Source organism: Danio rerio, chromosome 25 (genome assembly GCF_049306965.1).
Source record: "Danio rerio strain Tuebingen ecotype United States chromosome 25, GRCz12tu, whole genome shotgun sequence".
Classification (NCBI taxonomy): domain Eukaryota; kingdom Metazoa; phylum Chordata; class Actinopteri; order Cypriniformes; family Danionidae; genus Danio; species Danio rerio.
In genome coordinates this window covers 39,090,502-39,115,470 of record NC_133200.1, presented here as the reverse complement: position 1 = coordinate 39,115,470, position 24,969 = coordinate 39,090,502, and the positions used below count along the sequence as shown (strand labels likewise).

Here is a 24,969-nt window from a genome sequence, read left to right as displayed (position 1 = left end):
AAGTCCCTCTATCGGCCCTTACGATCATGGCCTCCTAATCATCCCCTTCCACCAAATTGGCTCTATCACTGTCTCTCCTCTCCACCAATACCTGGTGTGTGGTGAGCGCACTGGCGCCGTTGTCCTGTGGCTGCCGTCGCATTATCCAAGTGGATGCTGCACACTGGTGGTGGTGTGGAGAGACCCCCCCCCCAAAAAAAATTGTAAAGCGCTTTGGGTTTATGGCCATACACATATTGCGCCAAATAAATACACATTACATTATTAAAACAATATGTTATTTAAACCGTTTAGAAGGTTAAAGACAGATTACTTTATTGTGTACACGCTATGAGGCTCTCTGCGAGACCAGCTTTAACAAATAAATTAAAAAATCCTGTTAGACTGAAAAAAAGATCAAACTAACCTGGTCATATGATTAAAACCCTAATCTAGAAGAAATTACACTTTTCTGATACACTGAGGTGGCTCTGAAAAGAGCCTTTGTGTTTAAATCAGATGACTATAGAGAACTTAAGCACGCTCTCCGCGGATGCGGCGGGCCAGCTGGATGTCTTTGGGCATGATGGTGACCCTCTTGGCGTGGATGGCGCACAGGTTGGTGTCCTCGAACAGACCGACCAGATAAGCCTCGCTGGACTCCTGAAGAGCCATGACGGCGGAGCTCTGGAAGCGCAGATCCGTCTTGAAGTCCTGAGCGATTTCTCGGACCAGACGCTGGAAGGGCAGTTTGCGGATCAACAGCTCAGTGGATTTCTGGTAGCGACGGATCTCTCTCAGAGCCACGGTACCGGGCCTGTAACGGTGAGGCTTCTTGACGCCGCCGGTAGCCGGAGCACTTTTACGAGCGGCTTTAGTGGCGAGCTGCTTCCTCGGGGCTTTGCCTCCGGTAGATTTGCGGGCGGTCTGCTTGGTTCTTGCCATCTTCTCTAATATGTTGCAACAAAAACGTGTAGCTATTTAAACTGTGCTAGGGCGTTACGTTCACTGGGGGGTGTCATTGAAGTAATTTGATTGGCTGCTCTGTAGTAACGGAAACTGTGGTGGCCATCATCACCAAACAAACCCGTGTTTTATCATGAGCACGGCCAGGTTTGTTTGCTAACAAAAAAAGTACCCGCTCCAGATTTTGATTGACAGCCATACGGCCTGATTATTGATTATTTTCAACAGTAAGATATGCAAGTTGTATTTGTAAGGCAAGTCGCTACTCCTTGAAGAAATGATAAACATGGACAAAAGTACACTGTAAAAAAAAAACTTTTTTTGATGCAAGATAAGCATTATTATTTGTTTAATTAATATTCGACTAACACGATTACAAATCTGTTAGTGGGTCTAGCAAACAACAGGTTACCTTTAATATTTTTACTGGAATAGTGAAAACAACCTTTACATTTGACAAACTAAAAATAACACTGATGTTGTATTGGTGTAAACCAGTCAGGGAAGTTTATTTAACGTTACATTTGTTTCACTTTTAGCATTAGATTTTAATTTGATTTCTGAGGCTGATTAGTTTAATGCAACTTTAAAGACCTTTTAATAAACACCAGGAGCTACTAATATATTAATGGCTGAGAATGCTATGACTAAAATAAGATAGCTCCCTCAAAGAGAAAGTAGGTGGCTCTGAAAAGAGCCTTTGGGTTCAAGAGTAAATGAAACCAAGTGTTTATTTGCCTTTGGCGGCCTTCTCGGTTTTCTTGGGCAGCAGCACGGCCTGGATGTTGGGCAGCACACCGCCCTGAGCGATGGTCACTCCACCCAGAAGCTTGTTCAGCTCCTCGTCGTTGCGCACCGCCAGCTGTAGGTGACGGGGGATGATACGGGTCTTCTTGTTGTCCCGAGCGGCGTTTCCGGCCAACTCCAGGATCTCAGCGGTCAGATACTCGAGCACAGCGGCCAAGTAAACCGGGGCACCGGCACCCACACGCTGAGCATAGTTACCCTTGCGGAGCAGCCTGTGGACACGGCCGACGGGAAACTGCAGTCCAGCCCTGGAAGAACGTGACTTGGCCTTAGCTCTGGCCTTGCCGCCGGTTTTGCCTCTTCCGCTCATCTTGATCTTGTCCTTGACACAAAACGAAATATTACCAACACCAGCAGATCAGCTCACATTTAAAGGAGTGTGATCGCCGTCTATTGGCCAGAGTCCGTTACAATTTTAAACCAATCACCGCACTTCCCTCCAAATTCCAAGCCACCCCCTCATTCTCTTTGTTCAAAGTTGGAATCATATTGACAGAATCCTTGGCCTAACTTTCTGAAAATGTGTTTAGGATATCAGGATTTAACAAAAAGTTGATTCTAATTTAGGAAAACTACTAAATGAGATTTATTAAGAGTAGTGGAACATAAAATAGAACATACATATATAGAAAATAAGCACATTAACATAGAAACCATGGACTGTAAATGACGAGCAAATCATTAATTTGATATGAACTAGCATTTCAAATAAAATGCTCAACATTTATTGGAATATTTAGTCATGGTTGGAAACCTGAATAAAAGTTTAAAGGTCAAATCTAATTTCATTATAATGTCCACAATTCATGTTCCGGTTAATATTTTACCAATAAATTAAATTATCTACTAATGCAGATTATAAAAATTGATCATGTAAACGTGACTGTGTCTTAAATCTCCAATTTCAATCATATGCCTTAAACTTGAATAGCTAAATCAACACCATTTGTCCATAAACTTATGTACATATCACAATTTATACAAAATAATTGAAATATCATGTATATAAATAAAATTTTATTTATACACTTTCAGTCTGTATTCATTCTAATGCCATTGTAGCGCTAGAATAATCACATAATAAAATCTTGGTTTAATTAAACAAAATCCAATTAACCACTTTTCTGATTTATATTAAGTACTAAAAATATATCAGATATTGTAGGCACAGGAAACTCTTAAAATGACAGAATGGGTGGCTCTTAAAAGAGCCTTTGTGGTAGCTGAAGTGGATTCAACGCTTTACTTGGAGCTGGTGTACTTGGTCACAGCCTTGGTGCCCTCAGACACGGCGTGTTTGGCCAGCTCACCGGGCAGCAGCAGACGCACGGCGGTCTGGATCTCTCTGGAAGTGATGGTGGAGCGCTTGTTGTAGTGAGCGAGACGTGAAGCCTCACCGGCGATGCGCTCGAAGATGTCGTTGACGAACGAGTTCATGATGCCCATCGCCTTGGAGGAGATCCCGGTGTCTGGATGAACCTGCTTCAACACCTTGTAGACGTAGATAGCGTAGCTTTCCTTCCTGGTCCTCTTGCGCTTCTTTCCTCCTTTTCCTGCGGTCTTGGTGACCGCTTTCTTAGATCCCTTCTTGGGCGCGGGCTTTGCTGGCTCAGGCATGATGAAGATTTCAGAGTGCGAAACCGAGTGAGGTTCTGTTCACTGTAAGGGGTATTTATTGAAAGCTCGTGCCAAGCCGAGTGACTGCATTGTATTTCTATTGGGTGCTTTCGCTCAACGAATGAAGATCTCATTGGTCAGAATTAGGCGGCTAGATAAACTTTCCGCCAATCGCAGGCCTCTAAATTTGAATAATCAACTCCCAGTGATCTCCTTTACTGTTGACTTTTCCCCCGCTATAATGCAAAAAGCTTACATGCAGCTTTAGGTTAAATGTTATGGTTGTTGCACCATCTTACAATAGTCATTCTACGATAATAGTCATGCGAAATCGTTCCATTACCCGAGATGAAGAACTATTTCAGACAAATACAGAGCAGAATAGCTGTAACAGAAGCAAATTATTCATTTATAACGGGTGTTTTATTTCATACCCTTAAAAGTTTAATTATCTGTAAGCAATTTGGGGGTTTCATTACCTAATATATGTCTAAAGTTATTTGCTAGGAGGTAATTTTAATTAAAACCTAGCTTACTGTCTTTTGGAATGTCATCTGTCTGTATATTTCATAATCTAGTGATCTTGTACTTGTTCATTTATTAAACTCAGTAAACTACATTGAACATCTCATCCATTAATATACATCTGTATTTGAAATTATACAAATTATTAGAATCAAAGGCGCCCATAATACGTCATGTCTCCTCTGAAGTGCAGTACTTTAATACTTGCCTTACATCTAATTATTTTACATAACTGCTCCATGTTTACAGTAAAAATTAATTAAATCTAAAATTTGGGATTGAACCATTTGGAACCTCTGAAAATAAGAAGACATTTTAAAATCTAACATAATTTTAAATACTCATAAAATATTGGAAATGTGCTCTTTATGAAAGTGTGGGTGGCTCTTAAAAGAGCCGTTGGGTTTTCAGGATGGGCTGCAGATGTTTAACCGCCAAAGCCGTACAGAGTGCGTCCCTGTCTCTTCAGCGCGTACACAACATCCATGGCGGTCACGGTCTTCCTCTTGGCGTGCTCGGTGTAGGTGACGGCATCACGGATGACGTTCTCCAGGAACACCTTCAACACTCCGCGAGTCTCCTCGTAGATCAGACCAGAGATACGCTTCACACCGCCACGACGAGCGAGACGGCGGATAGCGGGTTTGGTGATTCCCTGGATGTTATCACGGAGAACTTTACGGTGACGCTTAGCGCCTCCTTTTCCGAGTCCTTTACCACCTTTGCCTCTACCAGACATGATAACAACAATTAGAATTTAAAAAGTGAATGGTAACTCTGCGAGTGATATTTTACAATCGCTTACAGGACCTAGTTGAAACCTGAAAAGGAGGAGCTACGCGTTTTCAAAATACGTTACGTGCTACCATTATCCGACCCCGCCCCTAAAGATAACCTTAACTGGAAAAATGACAGAATCTGTACAGCAGCAGCAGTTTATTGACCATTTCAAATACAGCAATAAATCAGAATTACAAATCACGCTTCAGTGTTTACAGCAGGGATTATTAGAATTGTAATTGCACTTCAAGTGGGTGGAAGATTAGTTTATAGAAAGGACTGTGGTGTATTGAATCATACTATAGTACAGTGCATTATGTATTTTGTGATATATAGTGTTTTTGTACAACTCTTTGTTATCTTGTCTAAAATTCTGCAACTTTGGCATATTGTCTCAAATTTTATAACAAAAGAAGACTGGGGACAAAAGAACACTTAGCATTTTGTAGAAATTATAGTGTTCCAAAAAATCAGGGCCTTAATACAGGTGAATATAATGCAAATGCTTTTAAAAAGCTTTTATTTCCATATTTCAAACATGAAACACTGCATTCTAAATATTACCGTCAGAAATTCTATGAATTATTGTTTATGTTTTTTCCAGACAGCAAGTGTAGCCAAAAATGTGTCCTGAAGCACACTCATGACATAAAAGACATGTCCAGAGCAATAACTTAAATACATGTTATATTTGTAATATTTGCAAATACAGTCGGCCTTTTCTGCTGATTGGCTTTCCGGATTATTTGTCATGTCCCCCATTATGAAAGGAGACAAACAATTCTCAAATAATTTGTTTCAAAGGGGATAGAAAATTACTGATTTGATTGAAATATACTTTCATTGTTTGATCTCAACATTTAAATAGATTAGTCCTTACTTTTTCCTTCTGAAGGAGTTGAATAGATCATTTGTTTGGTGAATAATTTACTGTATCTGGCATAAATCGTATACAGAGCTTACATATGTATTTACATGTGATGTTGATATGTGAAATAATAATATAGAGGCACAGTATAATCAGATATAATAACAATATAAACAGCTCTGTATTGGAGATTTATTGATTCACATGTTTGATGTGATGTGAACAGCTGTCACTACATGCACATTTTTGTTTTAACGAATAATTATTTTGAGTTATTCAAAATAGAGACTTTCTCTGCATTAAGTTAGCTGGCAGTAGATTATTTATTGTACCATTTTGATAAGAAGTCTGTGCGAACAAGTTCCAACTTTAAGTTCAATGTATATTGTTCTTTGTGTATGTGTGTTTGTTTTTCATCAATTAATTTAAGCTGTATTTCACCTCTCCTGACCACAGAAATAGCCTCATCTCTGACCTTTTCATTCAGATAAACACTGAAGATGTTATTCGGATTTAGGTAAGTTGTGTGCAGGCGGGTAGATTTTCTGGATTTATCTATACTTTAACTCGTCTGGTTAAAACACGGTCATGTATCATGCAGTTAGGGATGCATGTTATGGTGCAATTGCTGTGAAGACAAACAATAAGTTGTTTTAAGTTTTGTTTCCTATTTAAAGCATTTGAGATCAAGAAAAATGTAGTTTGCTTTACAAAATGTGATTTGCTTAAACTTCTTTCGAGGTTGCCCTAATCTAGTCAGTATTATAATCACATTTCATTTTTAGCAAGGTTTAATTTGATGTTATGTCAGTTATATTGATAAATATTTAAAAGCAACCCTACACCCTTCCGACAAAATATTTTTAATACCACTAGTTTTGTTTTCATACAATGAGTGGTTAAAGAGTATTAATACATTTTGTACTTGATACTACCTGTAAACCCGTACTCGGTCACCACAACTCAGAAAATTATACCATTAAATATAACATACATCCTGATAACGAATATAGGGGATAATAAACCTGAAATTGTAAGAAATTGCAGTTTTTTTGATGTACTGAGGTGGCTCTGAAAAGAGCCTTTGGGTTTTAATCAAGTTAACGAATAAGTTAAGCGCGCTCCCCGCGGATGCGGCGGGCCAGCTGGATGTCTTTGGGCATGATGGTGACCCTCTTGGCGTGGATGGCGCACAGGTTGGTGTCCTCGAACAGACCGACCAGATAAGCCTCGCTGGACTCCTGAAGAGCCATGACGGCGGAGCTCTGGAAGCGCAGATCAGTCTTGAAGTCCTGAGCGATTTCTCGGACCAGACGCTGGAAGGGCAGTTTGCGGATCAGCAGCTCAGTGGACTTCTGGTAGCGACGGATCTCTCTCAGAGCCACGGTACCGGGCCTATAACGGTGAGGCTTCTTGACACCGCCGGTAGCCGGAGCGCTCTTACGAGCGGCCTTAGTGGCGAGCTGCTTCCTTGGAGCTTTGCCTCCGGTGGATTTACGGGCGGTCTGCTTGGTTCTTGCCATTTCCTCAAACTTCCTAAGCTCTCTTAAGAAAAGTTGTAATGATAGTGACAGCGCAGCTGGTATTTATACGCTGTTCTGCATTGTTCTCTGTGGGTGGAGCGTGAGCAAAGTCATTTGATTGGCTACAGGATCTGACCAATGGTTGCACGTTCTCGAATTTTGAATATGAAACAGCTGCAGCCCGCGCTTTTCTCTCGTGTGTAAGCTGATCTATCAGAAATCAGTTTATTTACAAGTTTTTTACTGAAATTTAATATTTCGTTGCTTAAATCATAACCCGTTTTAGACATCTGTGAACTAATATGGTGTTTATTTGCTGACCTTCAAGTAAACACAGGAAATATTTGTCTCTTCCCAGTAGTGTTTTTCATCCACTCTTGTGTGATTTTGAGTCTTAATTTGGCCACTACTTTTTTTCAGAATGGAAATGTTTTCTTGTTTTTTTTTTTTTTTTTTTTTATTACATATTTTAAGATGCTTTGAAACTTTTCAAAACTCCAAACTAGCAGATTTGTCCTCATTTACTTCTATCATGACATTTTTAATGCAAAGTTGTGTCATAATCGTGCATTCTTGGTTGCTGGTGGATTTCCCTGTTAGAGAAAGATAACATGTAATTGTCACTGGTGATTATTAGTTTCAGTGCAAAAAAAGAAAAACAATAAACTTTGACTTGTTTTAGAGTTTGTAGTGTGTGTGAAAGACATTTGCAAATGTACCTTGTCTGAGAAAATTAAAATAAGCACCTCATCTTTCAGAACAATTTAAACATTGAATTATATGAATAAGACTTCATATAAAGGCTAGAAGCCTTTTGCACAGGCCTTTCTATGCATAAAGTGGTCAACTGATCAACAGTAAAAAACACAGGTGATCTTTGACTATATGCAATTTTTTACAACAAAAACCTTTACGAAAAGAAAACAGAATAAATACAGCAACTTATTAAAATAGATTAAAATTTACGAGTTACAGAAGACTTGGTTGATTTTGAAAACGCTTTTGATATTTTTGGGGAAATTGGCCTATTTGTCTCGACATACTGTTAATGCGTCATTACAGAATTTACTCTTTCAAAGAGAAAGTTGGTGGCTCTGAAAAGAGCCGTTGGGTTTTGCAGACTTGTCATTATACTGTAGCGCTTTATTTGCCTTTGGCAGCTTTTTCGGTCTTCTTGGGCAGCAGAACGGCCTGGATGTTGGGCAACACACCGCCCTGAGCGATGGTCACTCCACCCAGAAGCTTGTTCAGCTCCTCGTCGTTGCGCACCGCCAGCTGCAGGTGACGGGGGATGATGCGGGTCTTCTTGTTGTCCCGAGCGGCGTTTCCGGCCAACTCCAGGATCTCAGCGGTCAGATACTCGAGCACAGCGGCCAAGTACACCGGAGCACCGGCACCCACGCGCTCGGCATAGTTACCCTTGCGGAGCAGCCTGTGGACACGGCCGACGGGGAACTGCAGTCCAGCCCTGGATGAGCGAGTCTTAGCCTTAGCTCTGGCTTTGCCGCCGGTTTTACCTCTTCCGCTCATGTTGCTTATATTCCTGTTGTTTGCTAAAGAGACGTAAGGTTGATCTACCAAGGCAGCCAGTATTTACCAGAGCGTGCTCGCCTGCTATTGGTCAGAGTCTGTAGAGGTTTCAAACCAATCACTGCACTTCCCTCCAAATTCCAAACCCCTCGCCTCTCTGCAAGTGTCTACCTTTAAGGCTGTAAGAAATGTCTTCATATGATAATAATAATATCAATCATAAGTTTAACTAAATATCAAATATGCAGTAAACAGCGTTTTTTCACGCACCAGTCATTTTAGATTTTTGGGGCATTTTAACTTTTTTCATAGTGTTCTTTTTATGTCTAATGTAAATATCCTGCCTGTAGATTTTAAATACACAAGCTATACATCTTATTTTCTCCGTTTTTTGTTTTTCAACCGAGAATTTTTTGTTTGACAATTTTGCCTAATTGTATGCATTTATTCTAGTAAATAATCTTTTTTGCTGGCTGTTTGGATTACTTTCAGAAGTATAACGTTTAAAAAATACCCACTGTAAAACTAAAGTTTCGACAAAATAGCGCTTTGGTATACACACAAGTATAACATTACAGAAACCTTGTACCACTATACTATATTCCTTACCCATATATTGTGGTCATTATTGTTCAAATGATGGGGAAACAGTCATGGCTGCTTCTGGAAATAGCAGATGACACACTTTAGATGAATGTTTTGGAAATGTTGCTCTTCTGTTGTAATCAGTGGGTGGCTCTTAAAAGAGCCTTTTTGTTAAATTGTAGAAGAGAAACAGATTTACTTCTTCTTGGGAGCGGCCTTCTTGGGCTTAGCCGCCTTCGGCTTCACCGTCTTGGGCTTTGCAACTTTCGCCTTTTTGGGGCTCTTGGTTGCTTTCTTGGCAGCCGCTGGTTTCTTCGCTTTCTTGGGGCTTTTTGTCGCTTTCTTAGCAGCTGCAGGCTTCTTGGCTTTCTTTGGGCTCTTTGTCGCCTTCTTCACGGCGGTCGGTTTCTTCACCTTTTTGGGTGACTTCTTTGCTGCGGGTTTCTTGGCTTTCACTGCAGTTTTCTTGGCCGCTGGCTTCTTCTTGGGCTCGGCTTGCTTCTTGTTCAGCTTGAAGGAACCTGAGGCGCCTGTGCCTTTAGTCTGGACCAGAGTGCCGTTAGTCACCAAGGCCTTGACGGCGGTTTTGACGCGGGAATTGTTCTTCTCCACATCATAGCCGCCAGCAGAGAGAGCTTTCTTCAGGGCTGCGAGGGACACGCCGTGTCTCTCCTTGGAAGCGGTCACAGTCTTGACGATGAGATCGCGGACATTTGGACCCGCTTTCTTGGGTTTGGACGCCGCTTTCTTCTTAGGGGCTTTGGCCGGTGGGGCAGCAGGAGCGGTTTCAGCCATGGTTCTCTGCGCGAATATAGACAAACGTCGACGAAAGTCTGAGATCAATGATTTAGCGCTGCCAAGCGGCTGTGAATTTATCTACCTCATGAGGACCGTGTAGCCTCAACACACTGACCCACACATCATTTTGGCGCCTAAATTTTGACCAGATCAAGTACATTTTGCTTATTAAAATGAGATTGTGTTGCTTTTCATTGTGAGGACCCGTTTTTGAAAGGATTTTGACAATTAAATTTAACTAGACATTGTTCCTCCATTGATTACTTTGCTTGTACTCGTGCATGTATCTTGTTCTTAAAGCTTATAGTTATATATAGTTATATATCAAATATAGTTTTATATAAAACTATAAGATTTTGTGAAAGCTACAAATGTATGCGATTTATTTGTAATTTAGCTTTGATTTGTGAAGATGTTAACATTAACACGTGGCAAATGGTGCAGCAGCATACGTTTTAGTATTCTCTATAAATGATGACACTCTCAAAAACTGTCTAACTTAAAGCAAACACTTAGAAACAAATTATTTATTATTGCCCCTGTACAAAACTCATAAACAGGGTTAAGATTTGAAAGATGCAATTAAACATGCCCTCCGAAATATTAATTTTAAATTAACATTCAGCAAATTATGAGTTATTTGATAAAGATGTTTTTTATAAACAAATTCATCGAAACGTTTATTTCGAATGGACTATCAAAAGTAATAATTAGTACAATTGTAACCAATGCAAGTTGATGTTTTCAACACATTGATCATCATTTTATACATGAGTACATATTACCATTAAGACCATAATAACTACTAGATTTTTACATTATTTTTACCTCTGGAACGTATCTGTAATAAATTTTTATGAAGATGTATAAATGCAGGATCGTTAACACATCTCATGTAAATATAATGGGGCTTAATAGGTCTTGCCGGATTGGTTGGTTTTGAACTATAAATGAATGGAAACGTTTTTTTTTATTGATAAATTACATACTTTTCAAATTTCCCATCTTGGCACTTAAGCTAAGATAAATCATTTACAAAGACACCATCACGTGGATGATTTAGCTGACTTTTAATGTACTTTTTATTATTGCAAACTACCAACAGTACACTAATTAATTAAAGCAGACTTAATATGTCGTTAAGTTCAGGCTAAACTTCTATTATCGAACTAGTACTGCAAAATAGTCTTAAAATATGCCCTTTAAGGAAGTGTGGGTGGCTCTTAAAAGAGCCGTTGGGTTTTCAGGATGGGGCGCAGATGTTTAACCGCCGAAGCCGTACAGAGTGCGTCCCTGTCTCTTCAGCGCGTACACAACATCCATGGCGGTCACGGTCTTTCTCTTGGCGTGCTCGGTGTAGGTGACGGCATCACGGATAACGTTCTCCAGGAACATCTTCAACACCCCGCGAGTCTCCTCGTAAATCAGACCGGAGATACGCTTCACACCGCCACGTCGAGCGAGACGACGGATGGCGGGTTTGGTGATACCCTGGATGTTATCACGGAGAACTTTACGGTGACGCTTAGCGCCTCCTTTTCCGAGTCCTTTACCACCTTTGCCTCTTCCTGACATGATTTCTTCCGAGCTTAATTTAGCAAGTAATTAGTAAGGTCTGCGAGTGACAATTTACAATCGCTTACAGGACCTAGTTGAAACACTAAAAGGTGGAGCTACCATTATCCGACCCCGCCCCTGAATCCAACAATTACTGTGACGTGACCATTCTGGACGACATGGCTTCGTTTGCCCTCGCTTTTACTATCAGATTTTAAAGAAAACAAATTTATTTGGTCTCCGGAATTTTTTTTCTTTTCAAATATTTCCCTAGTGCTGTTTAACAGAGCAAGGATATTTTCACAGTATCATTAGTATGTTATATATTTTTTCCAGGGGCGCCTCCAAGGGGTTTGAAAGTCGTTTAAAGTTTATATAATATGATGATGATGATGATGTTACTTTTACTAAGCATGCCTTTAAAGCAGAAAGGAGGGATAATGAGTCAGGGAGGTAAGACTTCATAACATGATTTCTCAGCCATGATCTGGTCTAAGATCACAGATAATTCTATAATACTTTTTTTGTATTCTTTAGAATTGTCATAATTAATTTTCATGCAAAAGGTTTCTTAAGTGATGTTGGCATATCACTCCAGTTGTTGTTTTCCAGTAATATTTAGGACTGATTTCTGTTATTTATTTAGAATAATAATTGTATATTAATATTATTTGTATTTATTTAGAGTAAATATAAATAAATTGTTATATTTATTGAATAACAAATTTAACAATTCAAGAGAGGTGGGGGTGTATAGGGTGGTTAGCCCAGGGTGTCATTTAAACTAGAACCACCACTACCCTCCCCGATCGTCCTTGACAGCACGCACACACCTTCAATAGACAGCAATGGCTATTTAATATTTACCTTAAGCTACAGTATATCAATAGAAGAAGCTGCATTAATAAAATGGTTCAAAAAGCAATATGGATAAATAATATTATTAGGTATAGTGAGTGTGTATAGTAATGCCTTTTGTTCAGTTTGTTCATTTGTTTGGGTAATTAATAAACTCATTATTCTTTCATTCATTTTCTTTTCGGCTTAGTCCCTTTATTAATCCAGGGTCACCACAGCAGAATGAACCGCCAACTTATCTAGCACATTTTTACACAGTGGATGCCCTTCCAGCTGCAACCCATCACTGGGAATAATAAACTTATTAATCTTCATTAATTTTAGACATGGCATATCTCGTATGATGTACAATAAAGGCACGTAAAAAAAGAAGTTATTTATACATTATATTAAAAGTGTTTTTAAACTAAAAATAGATTTTTATTTGGTTTGCACATGTACATTGAATTATTTCAAATAATAAATTGCAATATTTCAAGTAGAATTAATTAAATGAGTAAAAACTACATTATTTCATTTACCAGAAACAAAAATATAACATTACACTGAATTTATTATTTTTTTTGTGTGCCACCCCAAGATTTGGTGCGGCCTCTTCTGGCCACCCCTAAGAAAATTTTCTGGGGGCGCCACTGATTTTTTCCTTTTTAAACTCATAATTCCTATAGTAGTCTCGTTGATATTTTTTTGAATGGCCACAGAACAGTCCCTGTTGTCCAACTACTTGCCTAATTAACCTCCTTAAGTCCTTAAATTGAATACTTTCTTGCAAAATACCTAGATATGCACCGTCACCATGGCAAAAAATGGTTAGAAATTTATTATAACTATAAAGTTCAAAATGGGTTGTAAAAACACCTTTTCAAGTGTTAAAAAAAATTAGGTTGACCCTACAACAGAAACTGTTTCGTTAAAATATTCGGCACGCATCATTTTAGATTGTGTAACATACTAGTACAACATACAGTAGAACAGTCAAATATATCACAAATATATCACAGTATATACAATAATAAATAGTGCTCAGCACGAGAACAGCACCCACAGATCTCTTTCCAACAGATTTTCTATAAGATGATTTACAGCAACAATATCTGAAGATCTAACCTAATAAAATTAACTTGTATTATACAATGTAATATTAGCCTAAAGACCAGTCCACATTTATGTTAGAGAACGATTAAAATGAGAATCCTTAGTATTATATATTTATTTTCCTATATGTAGTTATAAAAGCACAATAACTCTTTTAAAGAGAAAGTAGGTGGCTCTGAAAAGAGCCTTTGGGTGGTTTGTGTTCAAACGGTAACGGTTTATTTGCCTTTGGCTGCTTTCTCGGTCTTCTTGGGCAGCAGAACGGCCTGGATGTTGGGCAGCACACCGCCCTGAGCGATGGTCACTCCACCCAGAAGTTTGTTCAGCTCCTCGTCGTTGCGCACCGCCAGCTGCAGGTGACGGGGGATGATACGGGTCTTCTTGTTGTCCCGAGCGGCGTTTCCAGCCAACTCCAGGATCTCAGCGGTCAGATACTCGAGCACAGCGGCCAAGTACACTGGAGCACCGGCACCAACACGCTGAGCATAGTTACCCTTACGGAGCAGTCTGTGAACACGGCCAACGGGAAACTGAAGACCAGCCCTGGATGAGCGAGACTTTGCTTTAGCTCTAGCCTTGCCACCGGTTTTGCCTCTTCCGCTCATTATGTTAATGTCTCTGCGTAGACTCGGGTAGAAATAAAATAACTGTAGCAGAACAACTCATATTTAAAGGAGGGTGGTCACCGTCTATTGGCCAGAGTCTGTGAAGGTTTTAAACCAATCACTGCACTTCCCTCCAAATTTCAAGCTACTCCACTAGTTCTTCTTTGTTCGAAGTTCGAATCACATTGAAAGAATCCCTGGCAAAACATTCTGAAAATGTGTTTGCAATATCAGGGATTTACAATAAACTAGTGCAAATTCAAGAAAACTAATAATTTAAGTGATGAGATTTATTAAGAGTAGATTCATATGAAATAGAATAAAAATGCATTTATAAATATAGAAAATATGAAAAATTGTTCACAACTCCGCACAAAACCAGATGATTGAGAACGTTTACATTTTCTAATAAATCATGTGTTCAACTGTAAAGAAAGAGACACCAAACTTACCCTGGTATGAATTAAGTATTTTAAATAAAAAACATTTTATTTATTGAAACATTTAGTCCTGTTTAACACATTAACAAAGGCTCAAAGGTAAAACTTTAACTGGAGTTGATCTTCTTATGTCCATGTGTTGGCTCATATTTGGCAATAAACAGGGCTTGTTATTCAGGCCAAATATAAAGATTACATTAAAAACATCAATGTAAAAGTATGAGATTTAAACGATTTAGGCCCACCTATTTTTTATTTATTTTTTGCTTGCCATTTTCCTTTTATAAGTAATTTTCTGCATGTTATTCATGTTTAATTTCTTAACGACATGCATGCAAATAACCAAATAAAAGATTTCAGGAAAGAAAAAAAGGGATTGATTTACTTGCTGTCACATGAGGCCTTCAACTTACTCTAATTCCAGGATGCAAAATGGAGGCAAACTCTCCCAAATAAGGCAAGTTTAATGTTAATAAAAATATTTTTTATTTACAAATAGATCATAATCATGAAGGTCTCTAGATTTATCCAAACAAAACAAATCCTTCACGAGATCTAGCTTTGAGTGTCGTTTGACATGTTCAAGCGGTAATTACATTGTAAGAACATAAATAATGGCGAATTAGAGAATAATGTGTGAAGTTAATAAATCACGGTTATTGGCCTTGTTTAATGTTTTTTTTTTTTTTTTTTGCTTTCATAATAGCCCATTTAAAATATCCATTTAACTAATACCTTTACTTTAAAGTAGACCTTTTTTATACACAATTTGAAGCAGCAAAACAGCCAGAGTAAAATTAACTTCTCCTACTGGTCCCTCTCCTGCAAAGATTTAAAATAACACATTATAATGAACTCCTGCTGTCAAAAAGCAGAATCACTAAAGAAAAACTCTAAACTACAACCAAATTCAGTCAAAACCTTAAGCCTGCTGTCCACACAGAAATGGGTGTTGTCTAAATCTATGCTTTTTCTACATGGCTTGGCTGTTCGTCCACACAAACCCAAAATATTAAAAATTATAATTAACTTTTTTTAATTTGTCTTTTTGACACACATTAGTCTGTTTGGCAAACTAGTGTATTTTTCATCACTGTAAGACAAATTGATTAGTCCTGTGTGTTTCATAATCATGAAACTAGGCCTATATAATAGATAATTTTTGCGTAGTTCATATCAATTGGCTGTCAAAATTTAAACAAATGTTTAAAAAAGCTGTTGTTTTTAAAGTTAGGATGCCAAATGTTCTCCCATACATTTTTTACACTGAACGATGTTCACATTTACCCACATCACACTTTTAAATGTGATTTAAAAAAAAAAAGAAAAGCAAAACATGTTTATACAGGACACTATTAACAAAGACATTAGCATGAAACTTTTTTTATTTATTTATTTGGGCACAAATTAAGACATCAAATCACGTACACATCAACATTTACGAGTTGTAGTAAACAGCCTTCATACAAATACCTTTATTATTCATTCATTTTCTTGTTGGCTTATTCGCTTTATTGATCCGGGGTTGCCACAGCGGATTGAACCGCCAACTTATCCAGCAAGTTTTTACGCAGTGGATGCCCTTCCAGCCGCAACCAATCTCTGGGAAACAATACTTTTATTAAACGTTTCAAAAAGAAATGTACCGCTTTACACCATTCAATGCTGTCAGATGTAACTGTTTCCAGTCTAAAACCCGCTGAAAACCTAAAAACACCGCCCAACAATCTGTTGACTATAATATTCGGTTGAGATGCTGAGGAGCGGGGGGAGGGTGTCCGTTGGGACACCACAACGGTTGTAAGCGTTTGAATGTGAAGAACAGGAACTGTGGCTTATACAACAATTTAATAAGTAAATAAGACAGGGGCTAGCGGGTACGCCTTGCAAAACCATCCAAATTATTCACTACGCTCCTATATCAATTCTTTCCCGCAAAAACAAATTCAAAACTGCCTAATCTACCAAGTTCTGCTTTTATTATTTCCGGTCAGGCTCATTGTTGCACTATAATTATGTCGTTATATAGGACTTAAAATGACATTGATAAACAGAATGCTCTTTCACAGATGAAATGGGTGGCTCTTAAAAGAGCCTTTGGGGTAGCTGAAGTTATTTCAAATCTTTACTTGGAGCTGGTGTACTTGGTGACGGCCTTTGTGCCCTCAGACACGGCGTGTTTGGCCAGCTCACCGGGCAGCAGCAGACGCACGGCGGTCTGGATCTCTCTGGAAGTGATGGTGGAGCGCTTGTTGTAGTGAGCGAGACGAGAAGCCTCACCGGCGATGCGCTCGAAGATGTCGTTGACGAACGAGTTCATGATGCCCATCGCCTTGGAGGAGATACCAGTGTCGGGATGGACCTGCTTCAACACTTTGTACACGTAGATAGCGTAGCTTTCCTTCCTAGTCCTTCTACGTTTCTTGCCGCTTTTGCCGGCGGTCTTGGTAACGGCTTTCTTGGAGCCCTTCTTGGGCGCAGTCTTTGCTGGCTCAGGTATAATGAAGATTTCAGAGAGTGAAACCGAGTTATTCTCTGTTCACTGTAAGGGGTATTTATTGAAAGCTCGTGCCAAGCCGAGAGACTGTATTGTCTTTCTATTGGGTGCTTTTGCTCAACGAATGAGATTTCATTGGTCAGAAGTGGGTGGCAATATGAACTTCTCGCCAATCGTAGGCCTCTAAGTTTGAATATTTTCCGCCCAACCCCCAGTGATCTCCTGTGCGGTTTCTTTGTCCGACTTTCCCGCCGTACTCCAAAAATGCTTAATTTATCATACAGCTTAAGGTTAAATATTATGATCTTACGCCACATTAGAATGGCAATAGAATGATTTCAAATGTAGTGTGTGTAGAATGACCAGAGTTGTAGAACTATATCAGAAGTGCTGTTTGAAATTCACCAACATAATAGAGGAGCACAGCAGTAATAACATAAGCAGTTAATTCACAATAACGTTCTTTTCATATACATCGAAAGTCAACAAAGTTATTTGCTTAAATTTATTTTATTTGAAACCGAACAATTTTGAAAATTTACATCTGACTGTAATAATTCGTAATCTGGTGAATTTATGCCCTATCTCTGAACCTGAGTTCTTACCCGCTTGTCCAACAAAATTAATGAATTAAACGCTTATTTCAAATGAAGTAATGACTCTGCACCAAGTTAGCGGTAATGAAATGGACATAAGGAATTATTCCTTATCTTAAGTTTTTTTTAAACATCATTTTAATAAACCGATTGAATCCAAATTTTTGGTGATTTTTTTGTAACCAAACTAATAAAATAAAATAGACCCTGTATAGGCAATCATTTTAAAAAAATTGAAAAGTACCCTTTATGAAAGTGTGGGTGGCTCTTAGAAGAGCCGTTGGGTTTTCAAAATGGGGCGCAGATATTTAACCGCCGAAGCCGTACAGAGTGCGTCCCTGTCTCTTCAGCGCGTACACAACATCCATGGCGGTCACGGTCTTTCTTTTGGCGTGCTCGGTGTAAGTAACAGCATCGCGGATCACATTCTCCAGGAACACCTTAAGAACACCACGGGTCTCCTCGTAGATCAGACCAGAGATACGCTTCACACCGCCACGGCGAGCGAGACGACGGATGGCGGGTTTGGTGATTCCCTGGATGTTATCACGAAGAACTTTGCGATGACGCTTAGCGCCTCCTTTCCCAAGTCCTTTACCGCCTTTGCCTCTTCCAGACATTATTACTTCCGAGCTGGATTCAACAAGTGATAAGTAAGCCGTGCGAGTGACATTTTACAATCGCCTACAGGACCGAGTTGAAACACTGAAAGGCGGAGTTACGCGATAGCAATATGCCACGTGATACACCGATCAGACCTCACCCCTAAATCCAACTGTCACTTGAAGGATAACAAGACAGTCACTATTTCAAATACAGCCAAACAAACAAACAAACAAACAAACACACAAACAGATCCACACATAACGTTTCAGTGTGTACAGCAGGGATTATTTGACTTTATATTGCACCTCAAGTGGGTGTTTTTGAATAATTCTAGAGCAAAGTTGTTATTTTGTCTGCCATTTTATGGCATCTAGTCTAAAATTCTACAACAGAAGATTGGAGACAGAAGAACAATTAACATTATGTAAGATTATAATATTACAAATTTTATATTATAAATTTTAAATTATAAATTTAATATTATTATAAATATTATTATTATATTATTTTGAACATTGTTTGCGTCCGAAAGTGCATCCCCCGGATAAATCATATGCCAGAGTAATAATTTAAATATTTTATATTTCTTTTTATTTGCTGTACTTATAAATCCTATTTATATACCTAAAGTTTTGTGTTTTTACCTCTTATATTCCACAATTTAGATTCTTATTGATATTATTTTAGTTTTTTAAGGTTACAAGGGATAATATAAGCACTTCACTGCTGTGTATGACTGTTTATGTGCCAAATAAAATGTTAATTTGATTTTAATAGGTGGTATATTACACTGTGGAGTGGCGACCCCTCATAAAATCAGCAACTTAGTCAAAAGTGAGTGAGGAACATTAATATTTTATTAAAGGTTAGTATAGTGTACCGGTTTGGAGTGTGAACCCTTTTATGAACTTTAAGCAAATAATAATGGCCTTTTCTGCTGATTGGCTTTCAAAGTTATTTGTCACGTCTCCCGTACTGAAAGGAGACAAACAACTCACAATTAACTCATTTTAAAGTGCATCTAATGCTTTTTAATGTGCTCACCTAACCCCACTCCTAACCCTACCTGTCACATTGACGTCACTCCATCGAGTGCATTGAGTCTGACATTGCATCTTTGAGTGATGCAGTCTCAGCTTGCATCATAAAGGCTGCATCCAGATACTATTGGAAATGTTACTGATTTGTCCTTATTTGCTTTTTAACCATTCGGTATTTATTGATTCATTATAATTAACCAATTAGCCTCATTTTTATAGTCTTGGACATGTAAATGGTTTATAACAAAACTGGTTCTGATGCACTGTTTGATTTTGATTTTTCTCCCTAATTTACTGTTGGTGGCTGTTTTTGCCCCATTGACTTTCATTATAACCACGTTGTAGTTCTGACAGCTGAGATGCACATTTAGATTTTCTCAGACACGTCAAGGTAAGTGTGCACAGGTCACTCTCACACTCACAGACATGCACTTTAATTTGTTGTTATACTCCATCCAACAGCTTAGTTTTGGTTAACGCATCAATGGCAATGCTGTTTCACATGTTCAAAACTTCAGTTAAAAGTAAAAAATAAATAAAAATCCAGTCCTCAATGACCTTTTGAGATTTTTGTATTAATTAATATTAATTTTTATATAAAAAATCTTAATTTTGTGTTTTGTTTTTTACCAAATCAGTAACATCATTTATAAATTTGGCAATTGAAGAGCTAAAACGCTGCAATTTTCTAAGCAAGTTAGTAGTTTTGATCAGGGCTAAGGTTGATTATCAGATATATAAAATATATATATTTATCTGATGCATTTTACAGCAGTTTAATTTAGTTTGTTCTCATCCTGAACATTACAAAAGGTAGTAAATTTGCCCAGAGTTTGTTGAGACTGTAAAAATTCAAAGTATTTTCTGAAAACATGTCAAAATAAGACTTTTCAGCAAAAGTCATTCTGCTTGCTGAAGCACAGAGAAAGTTATGGCCAAACTAAACTCAAAATCATCCCAGTGGATGAAAACATCCCCAACAGTGTATAAGGCTTAATGCCAATGTCAGATTTTATTTTTTTTGTAGAAGGAATCAACCATCCTATTAAAGTCCACACTTTTATTATAAACATAAGCCTTTTCAATAATTGTTGTTATATCACACCACTACATATTTTTGTGAAGTGTAAATTTGCAAAAACACCACCAACAGTTCTTCAAAGTGAAGCTCCAGTGACGTACAAAATTTTAGTTTGTACATTAAGTGAACTTGTTTATTTATCCGACAATAATATGTTAACCGGTACTGTGTTTATATCATTCACTTTCTTTTCGGCTTAGTGTCTGTATTAATCCGGGGTTGCCGCAGCGAAATGAACCAATAACTTTCCAGGACATGTTTTACGCAGCAGACGGCCTAGCCGTAACACATCTCTGGTAAACATTCATAGACACTCACTTACTACGGACAATTTAGGCTACCAAATTCACCTGTACAGCATGTGTTTGGACTGTGGGGGAAACCGGAGCACCCGGAGGAAACCCATGCGAACACAGGGAGAACATGCAAACTCCCCACAGAAACGCCAGCCGAAGCTCGAACTATCGACCTTCTTGCTGTGGGGTTACAGCACTATCTATTGCACCGCCCCACTTTCATTGTATCACTATATGTAATGTATTATCCTGCGAGTGAGCATATAACACTATGATTGCATTAAGACCAATATTGCTGTATATTTAAACTTCATAAAATGCTACTTTTATGATATATTGAGGTGGCTCTGAAAAGAGCCTTTGGGTGTAAAATGACATGATCGTGAACTTAAGCACGCTCTCCGCGGATGCGGCGGGCCAGCTGGATGTCTTTGGGCATGATGGTGACCCTCTTGGCGTGGATGGCGCACAGGTTGGTGTCCTCGAACAGACCGACCAGATAAGCCTCGCTGGACTCCTGAAGAGCCATGACGGCGGAGCTCTGGAAGCGCAGATCCGTCTTGAAATCCTGAGCGATTTCACGGACCAGACGCTGGAAGGGCAGTTTGCGGATCAGCAGCTCAGTGGACTTCTGGTAGCGACGGATCTCACGCAGAGCAACGGTACCGGGCCTGTAACGGTGAGGCTTCTTGACGCCACCAGTGGCGGGAGCGCTCTTACGAGCAGCTTTAGTGGCGAGCTGCTTCCTTGGAGCTTTGCCTCCAGTGGATTTACGAGCGGTCTGCTTGGTTCTTGCCATATCTGCAGAAATCTTCTCCTGTTTTCGGAACAAAACTATAACACCTTTCCCAAGCAGCTGGTATTTATACTCTGCTCTGCAGTGTTCTTTGTGGGCGGTGCATCAGCAAAGTCAATTGATTGGCTACTGCAAGAACTGACCAATAGCTGCACGCTCCCGAACAGGATACACACTGCAGCAGCCCGCGCTTTCCTCTAATGTAAAGCACATCCATCCACTTTGAACTCGACCACATGTAAACGTCGGATCTCTTAAAAATCAGTTTATGAAATTATAGGTCAAATAAAACTTAAAAAAAAAAAAACATTTAATTTGGCGAATGAAATCAGGAACTGTTAATTAAATTATCTTTATAGACTGACAATTTAACATTAAGGAATTCTTCGTCTTTTCAGTCAAAATGAGGTTATTGTGGAACAATTTCTTACATAAGAGGCCAAATAAACTACATTAGTATTCAGTAATGCAAACTTTTGAGAAAAGCGGCGGATTGTAAAAACAGCATTTGGAGTTTGTCAAAAACCCCATCACTTACAAGATGATGTTATAATACATCAGTCTGTTGCTGGTTGTAATGTATTAACTCTGTAGCTCTTTCAGAAAAAAAGTGGGTGGCTCTGAAAAGAGCCTTTGGGGGGGTGGTTGTGTTTAAACTGCAGCGGTTTATTTGCTTTTGGCTGCTTTCTCGGTTTTCTTGGGAAGCAGAACAGCCTGGATGTTGGGCAGCACACCGCCCTGAGCGATGGTCACTCCACCCAGAAGCTTGTTCAACTCTTCGTCGTTGCGCACCGCCAGCTGCAGGTGACGGGGGATGATGCGGGTCTTCTTGTTGTCCCGAGCGGCGTTTCCAGCCAACTCCAGGATCTCAGCGGTCAGATACTCGAGCACAGCGGCCAGGTACACCGGGGCACCGGCACCCACACGCTGAGCATAGTTACCCTTGCGGAGCAGTCTGTGAACACGGCCAACGGGAAACTGCAGTCCAGCCCTGGATGAGCGAGTCTTAGCCTTGGCTCTAGCCTTACCGCCGGTTTTGCCTCTTCCGCTCATCTTGAGACTATTTTACTCTCAAAGTAGAAGCAAGAATAAATGCTCTTCTGCTGTACAGTTAATATTTAAGAGAACGTGCTCGCCGTCTATTGGTCAGAGTTTGTGAAGGTTTAAAACCAATCACTGCACTTCCCTCCAAAACCCTCCCCCTCACTGCCATTGTCTTGCTTTGAGCCTGTTAGTATAATGTGTCTTTTTATTTAATGGCCTAGGCCAAAGACATAACATGCAGTTAAATCTATGAGTAAGTTTAGATGTTTTAGCTTTTCATAAAGTTTTATTTACTCAGATGTAACCTGTAACACCCATAATTGTTAGTTTTGATGCACTTTAGAAATGTGTCAGATAATTAAATGACACAATTTTTGAAGGCCCTTTCCCAAATGTTTTTTCTCTACTTCATTCGCCAATCTTTTGTTCATATCTGTTTTTCCACAGACGGATATGCTTTTAATTTATTTGCTTAATAATCATTTTATTCTACAAGACACACAAACTGGCTGTTTTCATTTTGTTCCAGAATCCAATGTAAATAAAAAAGTTTTTAAACTGAAATTTATCCAACGTTATTAAAATTATCTTATTATTTAACTACATACTTATTCATAATACACTCCATTAAACTTTGACTCAAGAACGCTCATAAAAACGAATATATTTTAGTAATACGTTTATTTATTGCACGTAATAGATATCCATAACCCATGTTATGCCCATAATTGTTCAATATTTAGGAAAAAATAACTGGTCGCTCCTGGAAATACCAAGAGACAAACTGTCGTCACTTTCCATGAGGGTTGTAGAATGTTGCACTTTTGTTGTAATCAATGGGTGGCTCTTAAAAGAGCCTTTTTGTTGCGACGGGTAAAACAGATTTACTTCTTCTTGGGAGCGGCCTTCTTAGGCTTGGCCGCCTTTGGCTTCACCGTCTTGGGTTTAGCAACCTTCTTAGGGCTCTTGGTTGCTTTCTTGGCAGCCGCTGGCTTCTTCGCTTTCTTCGGGCTTTTTGTTGCTTTCTTAGCCGCTGCAGGCTTCTTGGCGCTCTTTGTGGCCTTCTTCGCGGCGGTCGGTTTCTTCACCTTTTTGGGTGACTTAGCGGCGGGTTTCTTTGCTGCGGGTTTCTTGGCTTTTACTGCAGTTTTCTTGGCCGCTGGCTTCTTCTTGGGCTCGGCTTGCTTCTTGTTCAGCTTGAAGGAACCTGAGGCGCCTGTGCCTTTAGTCTGGACCAGGGTGCCGTTAGTCACCAAGGCCTTGACGGCAATTTTGACGCGGGAATTGTTCTTCTCCACATCATAGCCGCCAGCAGAGAGAGCTTTCTTCAGGGCTGCGAGGGACACGCCGTGTCTCTCCTTGGATGCGGTCACAGTCTTGACGATGAGATCGCGGACATTTGGACCCGCTTTCTTGGGCTTAGACGCCGCTTTCTTCTTAGGAGCTTTAGCTGGCGGGGCAGCAGGAGCGGTTTCAGCCATGGTTCTCTGAGCGGATGTAGTCACACCTCAACACAGTTTGTGAGATCAATGATGTGACGCAGCTGAGCGGCTGTGAACTTAACTACCATATGAGGACCGTGTAGACTCAACATAATACTCCGCATAGCAATCTGGCGCCTAAACTTTGACCAAATTTAAACCTTTTTACCATTACAATATTTACTCATTAATTCTCCTGTGCTTGCGTATGTTTACTGTTCTGTAAACGGGTTAGTTGCGTATTCCAGTTTAAATGTAAACAACCGCTTTTTTGTGATTTATTATTGATCTGTTTTTTTTTTTTTTTCGGAAAAAGTCCACTTGTGTAAACAAAATCTACACAATTTATTTGTAGTAATTTTGATTTGTTTCCATTAAAATGTAAGAAATATTGCAACAGTAGAAAAATGATAATGTAATTATGGCTATTTTATTTATTTATTATTATTTATTATTATGAATTGTGACACTGTCAAAACGCATATTAAACTTAATGTGAATTCTCACAACAAAATAAATATCAAACACTACCGATACTAACAAATTAAGAATTATCTTCTTTATCAAGCCGTTTTTATGAAATGGCGTATCGTCAGGCCTATTTTTAATGACATACCAAATAAAAAAAAAACAACACGTTTTCAAAACACGCTGTATAATATTCAAAGTCATTTATATCCATGTATTACCATTTCATTAGATTTACTATAAACTATTTCGTAAATACAACATGATCCTGCACCAAGTTAGTAGTAAAAAAAAACTGAAAATACAGAATTCAATTATTTATTTAATTTAATACCGCCAAAGCTGCATTTGGTTAATTTATTTTATTAAACTACTCAACCTAACGAAAAACTAATTATAATGATAATTATTAAAATGTGCGGGTTGAATAAGTTGAAATGTGCTCTTTATGAAAGTGTGGGTGGCTCTTAAAAGAGCCGTTGGGTTTTCAAAATGGGGCGCAGATGTTTAACCGCCAAAGCCGTACAGAGT

General features: G+C 39.0%; 9 protein-coding genes across 9 annotated transcripts; all 9 read right to left on the bottom strand.

Moving 5' to 3' along the window:
- Positions 1–1,478: 1,478 nt before the first annotated feature.
- Positions 1,479–2,094, bottom strand: hist1h2a3 (histone cluster 1 H2A family member 3). Its single transcript, NM_001103164.1, is given in 1 exon segment — positions 1,479–2,094. A coding segment is annotated over 1 exon segment (387 nt). The 5' UTR covers positions 2,063–2,094; the 3' UTR covers positions 1,479–1,675.
- On the bottom strand, positions 1,624–8,630 carry si:ch211-113a14.25. The gene is made up of 2 exons (XM_009298215.5): positions 8,224–8,630; positions 1,624–3,270 (listed from the first exon to the last, which is right to left on the bottom strand). The coding sequence occupies exons 1-2, from the start codon at positions 8,593–8,595 to the stop codon at positions 2,995–2,997; spliced, it is 648 nt and encodes a 215-aa protein (XP_009296490.2). The 5' UTR covers positions 8,596–8,630; the 3' UTR covers positions 1,624–2,994.
- On the bottom strand, positions 4,274–4,660 carry LOC141381032 (histone H4). The gene has a single exon (XM_073943440.1). The coding sequence runs from the start codon at positions 4,631–4,633 to the stop codon at positions 4,322–4,324; it is 312 nt and encodes a 103-aa protein (XP_073799541.1). The 5' UTR covers positions 4,634–4,660; the 3' UTR covers positions 4,274–4,321.
- Positions 8,631–8,878: 248 nt separating the features above from the next.
- Positions 8,879–11,581, bottom strand: si:ch211-113a14.18. The gene has a single exon (XM_073943436.1). It carries the CDS (start codon positions 9,973–9,975, stop codon positions 9,376–9,378), a length of 600 nt encoding a protein of 199 aa, XP_073799537.1. The 5' UTR covers positions 9,976–11,581; the 3' UTR covers positions 8,879–9,375.
- On the bottom strand, positions 9,499–11,581 carry si:ch211-113a14.17. The gene has a single exon (XM_683785.10). It carries the CDS (start codon positions 11,551–11,553, stop codon positions 11,242–11,244), a length of 312 nt encoding a protein of 103 aa, XP_688877.3. The 5' UTR covers positions 11,554–11,581; the 3' UTR covers positions 9,499–11,241.
- Positions 11,582–13,656: 2,075 nt separating this feature from the next.
- hist1h2a4 (histone cluster 1 H2A family member 4) lies at positions 13,657–24,025 on the bottom strand. Its single transcript, XM_073943486.1, has 4 exons — positions 22,114–24,025; positions 16,663–17,020; positions 15,345–15,355; positions 13,657–14,149 (listed from the first exon to the last, which is right to left on the bottom strand). The coding sequence occupies exons 1-4, from the start codon at positions 22,496–22,498 to the stop codon at positions 13,707–13,709; spliced, it is 1,197 nt and encodes a 398-aa protein (XP_073799587.1). The 5' UTR covers positions 22,499–24,025; the 3' UTR covers positions 13,657–13,706.
- On the bottom strand, positions 15,905–18,274 carry si:ch211-113a14.15. The gene has a single exon (XM_068217585.2). It carries the CDS (start codon positions 18,244–18,246, stop codon positions 17,935–17,937), a length of 312 nt encoding a protein of 103 aa, XP_068073686.2. The 5' UTR covers positions 18,247–18,274; the 3' UTR covers positions 15,905–17,934.
- On the bottom strand, positions 20,262–21,487 carry LOC137489384 (histone H3-like). Its single transcript, XM_068217587.2, has one exon. It carries the CDS (start codon positions 21,446–21,448, stop codon positions 21,038–21,040), a length of 411 nt encoding a protein of 136 aa, XP_068073688.1. The 5' UTR covers positions 21,449–21,487; the 3' UTR covers positions 20,262–21,037.
- Positions 23,156–24,022, bottom strand: zgc:110216. The gene is given in 1 exon segment (NM_001013477.2): positions 23,156–24,022. A coding segment is annotated over 1 exon segment (597 nt). The 5' UTR covers positions 23,971–24,022; the 3' UTR covers positions 23,156–23,373.
- Positions 24,026–24,969: the final 944 nt, after the last annotated feature.

What these genes read in the sequence shown, in the direction of transcription:
- LOC141381032 (XM_073943440.1), bottom strand. Translation starts at nt 4,633, where the DNA reads ATGTCTGGTAGAGGCAAAGGTGGTAAAGGACTCGGAAAAGGAGGCGCT.
- si:ch211-113a14.25 (XM_009298215.5), bottom strand. Translation starts at nt 8,595, where the DNA reads ATGAGCGGAAGAGGTAAAACCGGCGGCAAAGCCAGAGCTAAGGCTAAG. An exon ending in CCAAGAAGACCGAAAAAGCT is followed by an intron (nt 3,271 to 8,223) that starts GCCAAAGGCAAA and finishes AGGACCAGGAAG; the next exon opens with GAAAGCTACGCTATCTACGT.
- si:ch211-113a14.18 (XM_073943436.1), bottom strand. Translation starts at nt 9,975, where the DNA reads ATGGCTGAAACCGCTCCTGCTGCCCCACCGGCCAAAGCCCCTAAGAAG.
- si:ch211-113a14.17 (XM_683785.10), bottom strand. Translation starts at nt 11,553, where the DNA reads ATGTCAGGAAGAGGCAAAGGTGGTAAAGGACTCGGAAAAGGAGGCGCT.
- si:ch211-113a14.15 (XM_068217585.2), bottom strand. Translation starts at nt 18,246, where the DNA reads ATGTCTGGAAGAGGCAAAGGCGGTAAAGGACTTGGGAAAGGAGGCGCT.
- LOC137489384 (XM_068217587.2), bottom strand. Translation starts at nt 21,448, where the DNA reads ATGGCAAGAACCAAGCAGACCGCTCGTAAATCCACTGGAGGCAAAGCT.
- hist1h2a4 (XM_073943486.1), bottom strand. Translation starts at nt 22,498, where the DNA reads ATGAGCGGAAGAGGCAAAACCGGCGGTAAGGCTAGAGCCAAGGCTAAG. An exon ending in GAAAGCAGCCAAAAGCAAAT is followed by an intron (nt 17,021 to 22,113) that starts AAACCGCTGCAG and finishes TACCTGAGCCAG; the next exon opens with CAAAGACTGCGCCCAAGAAG.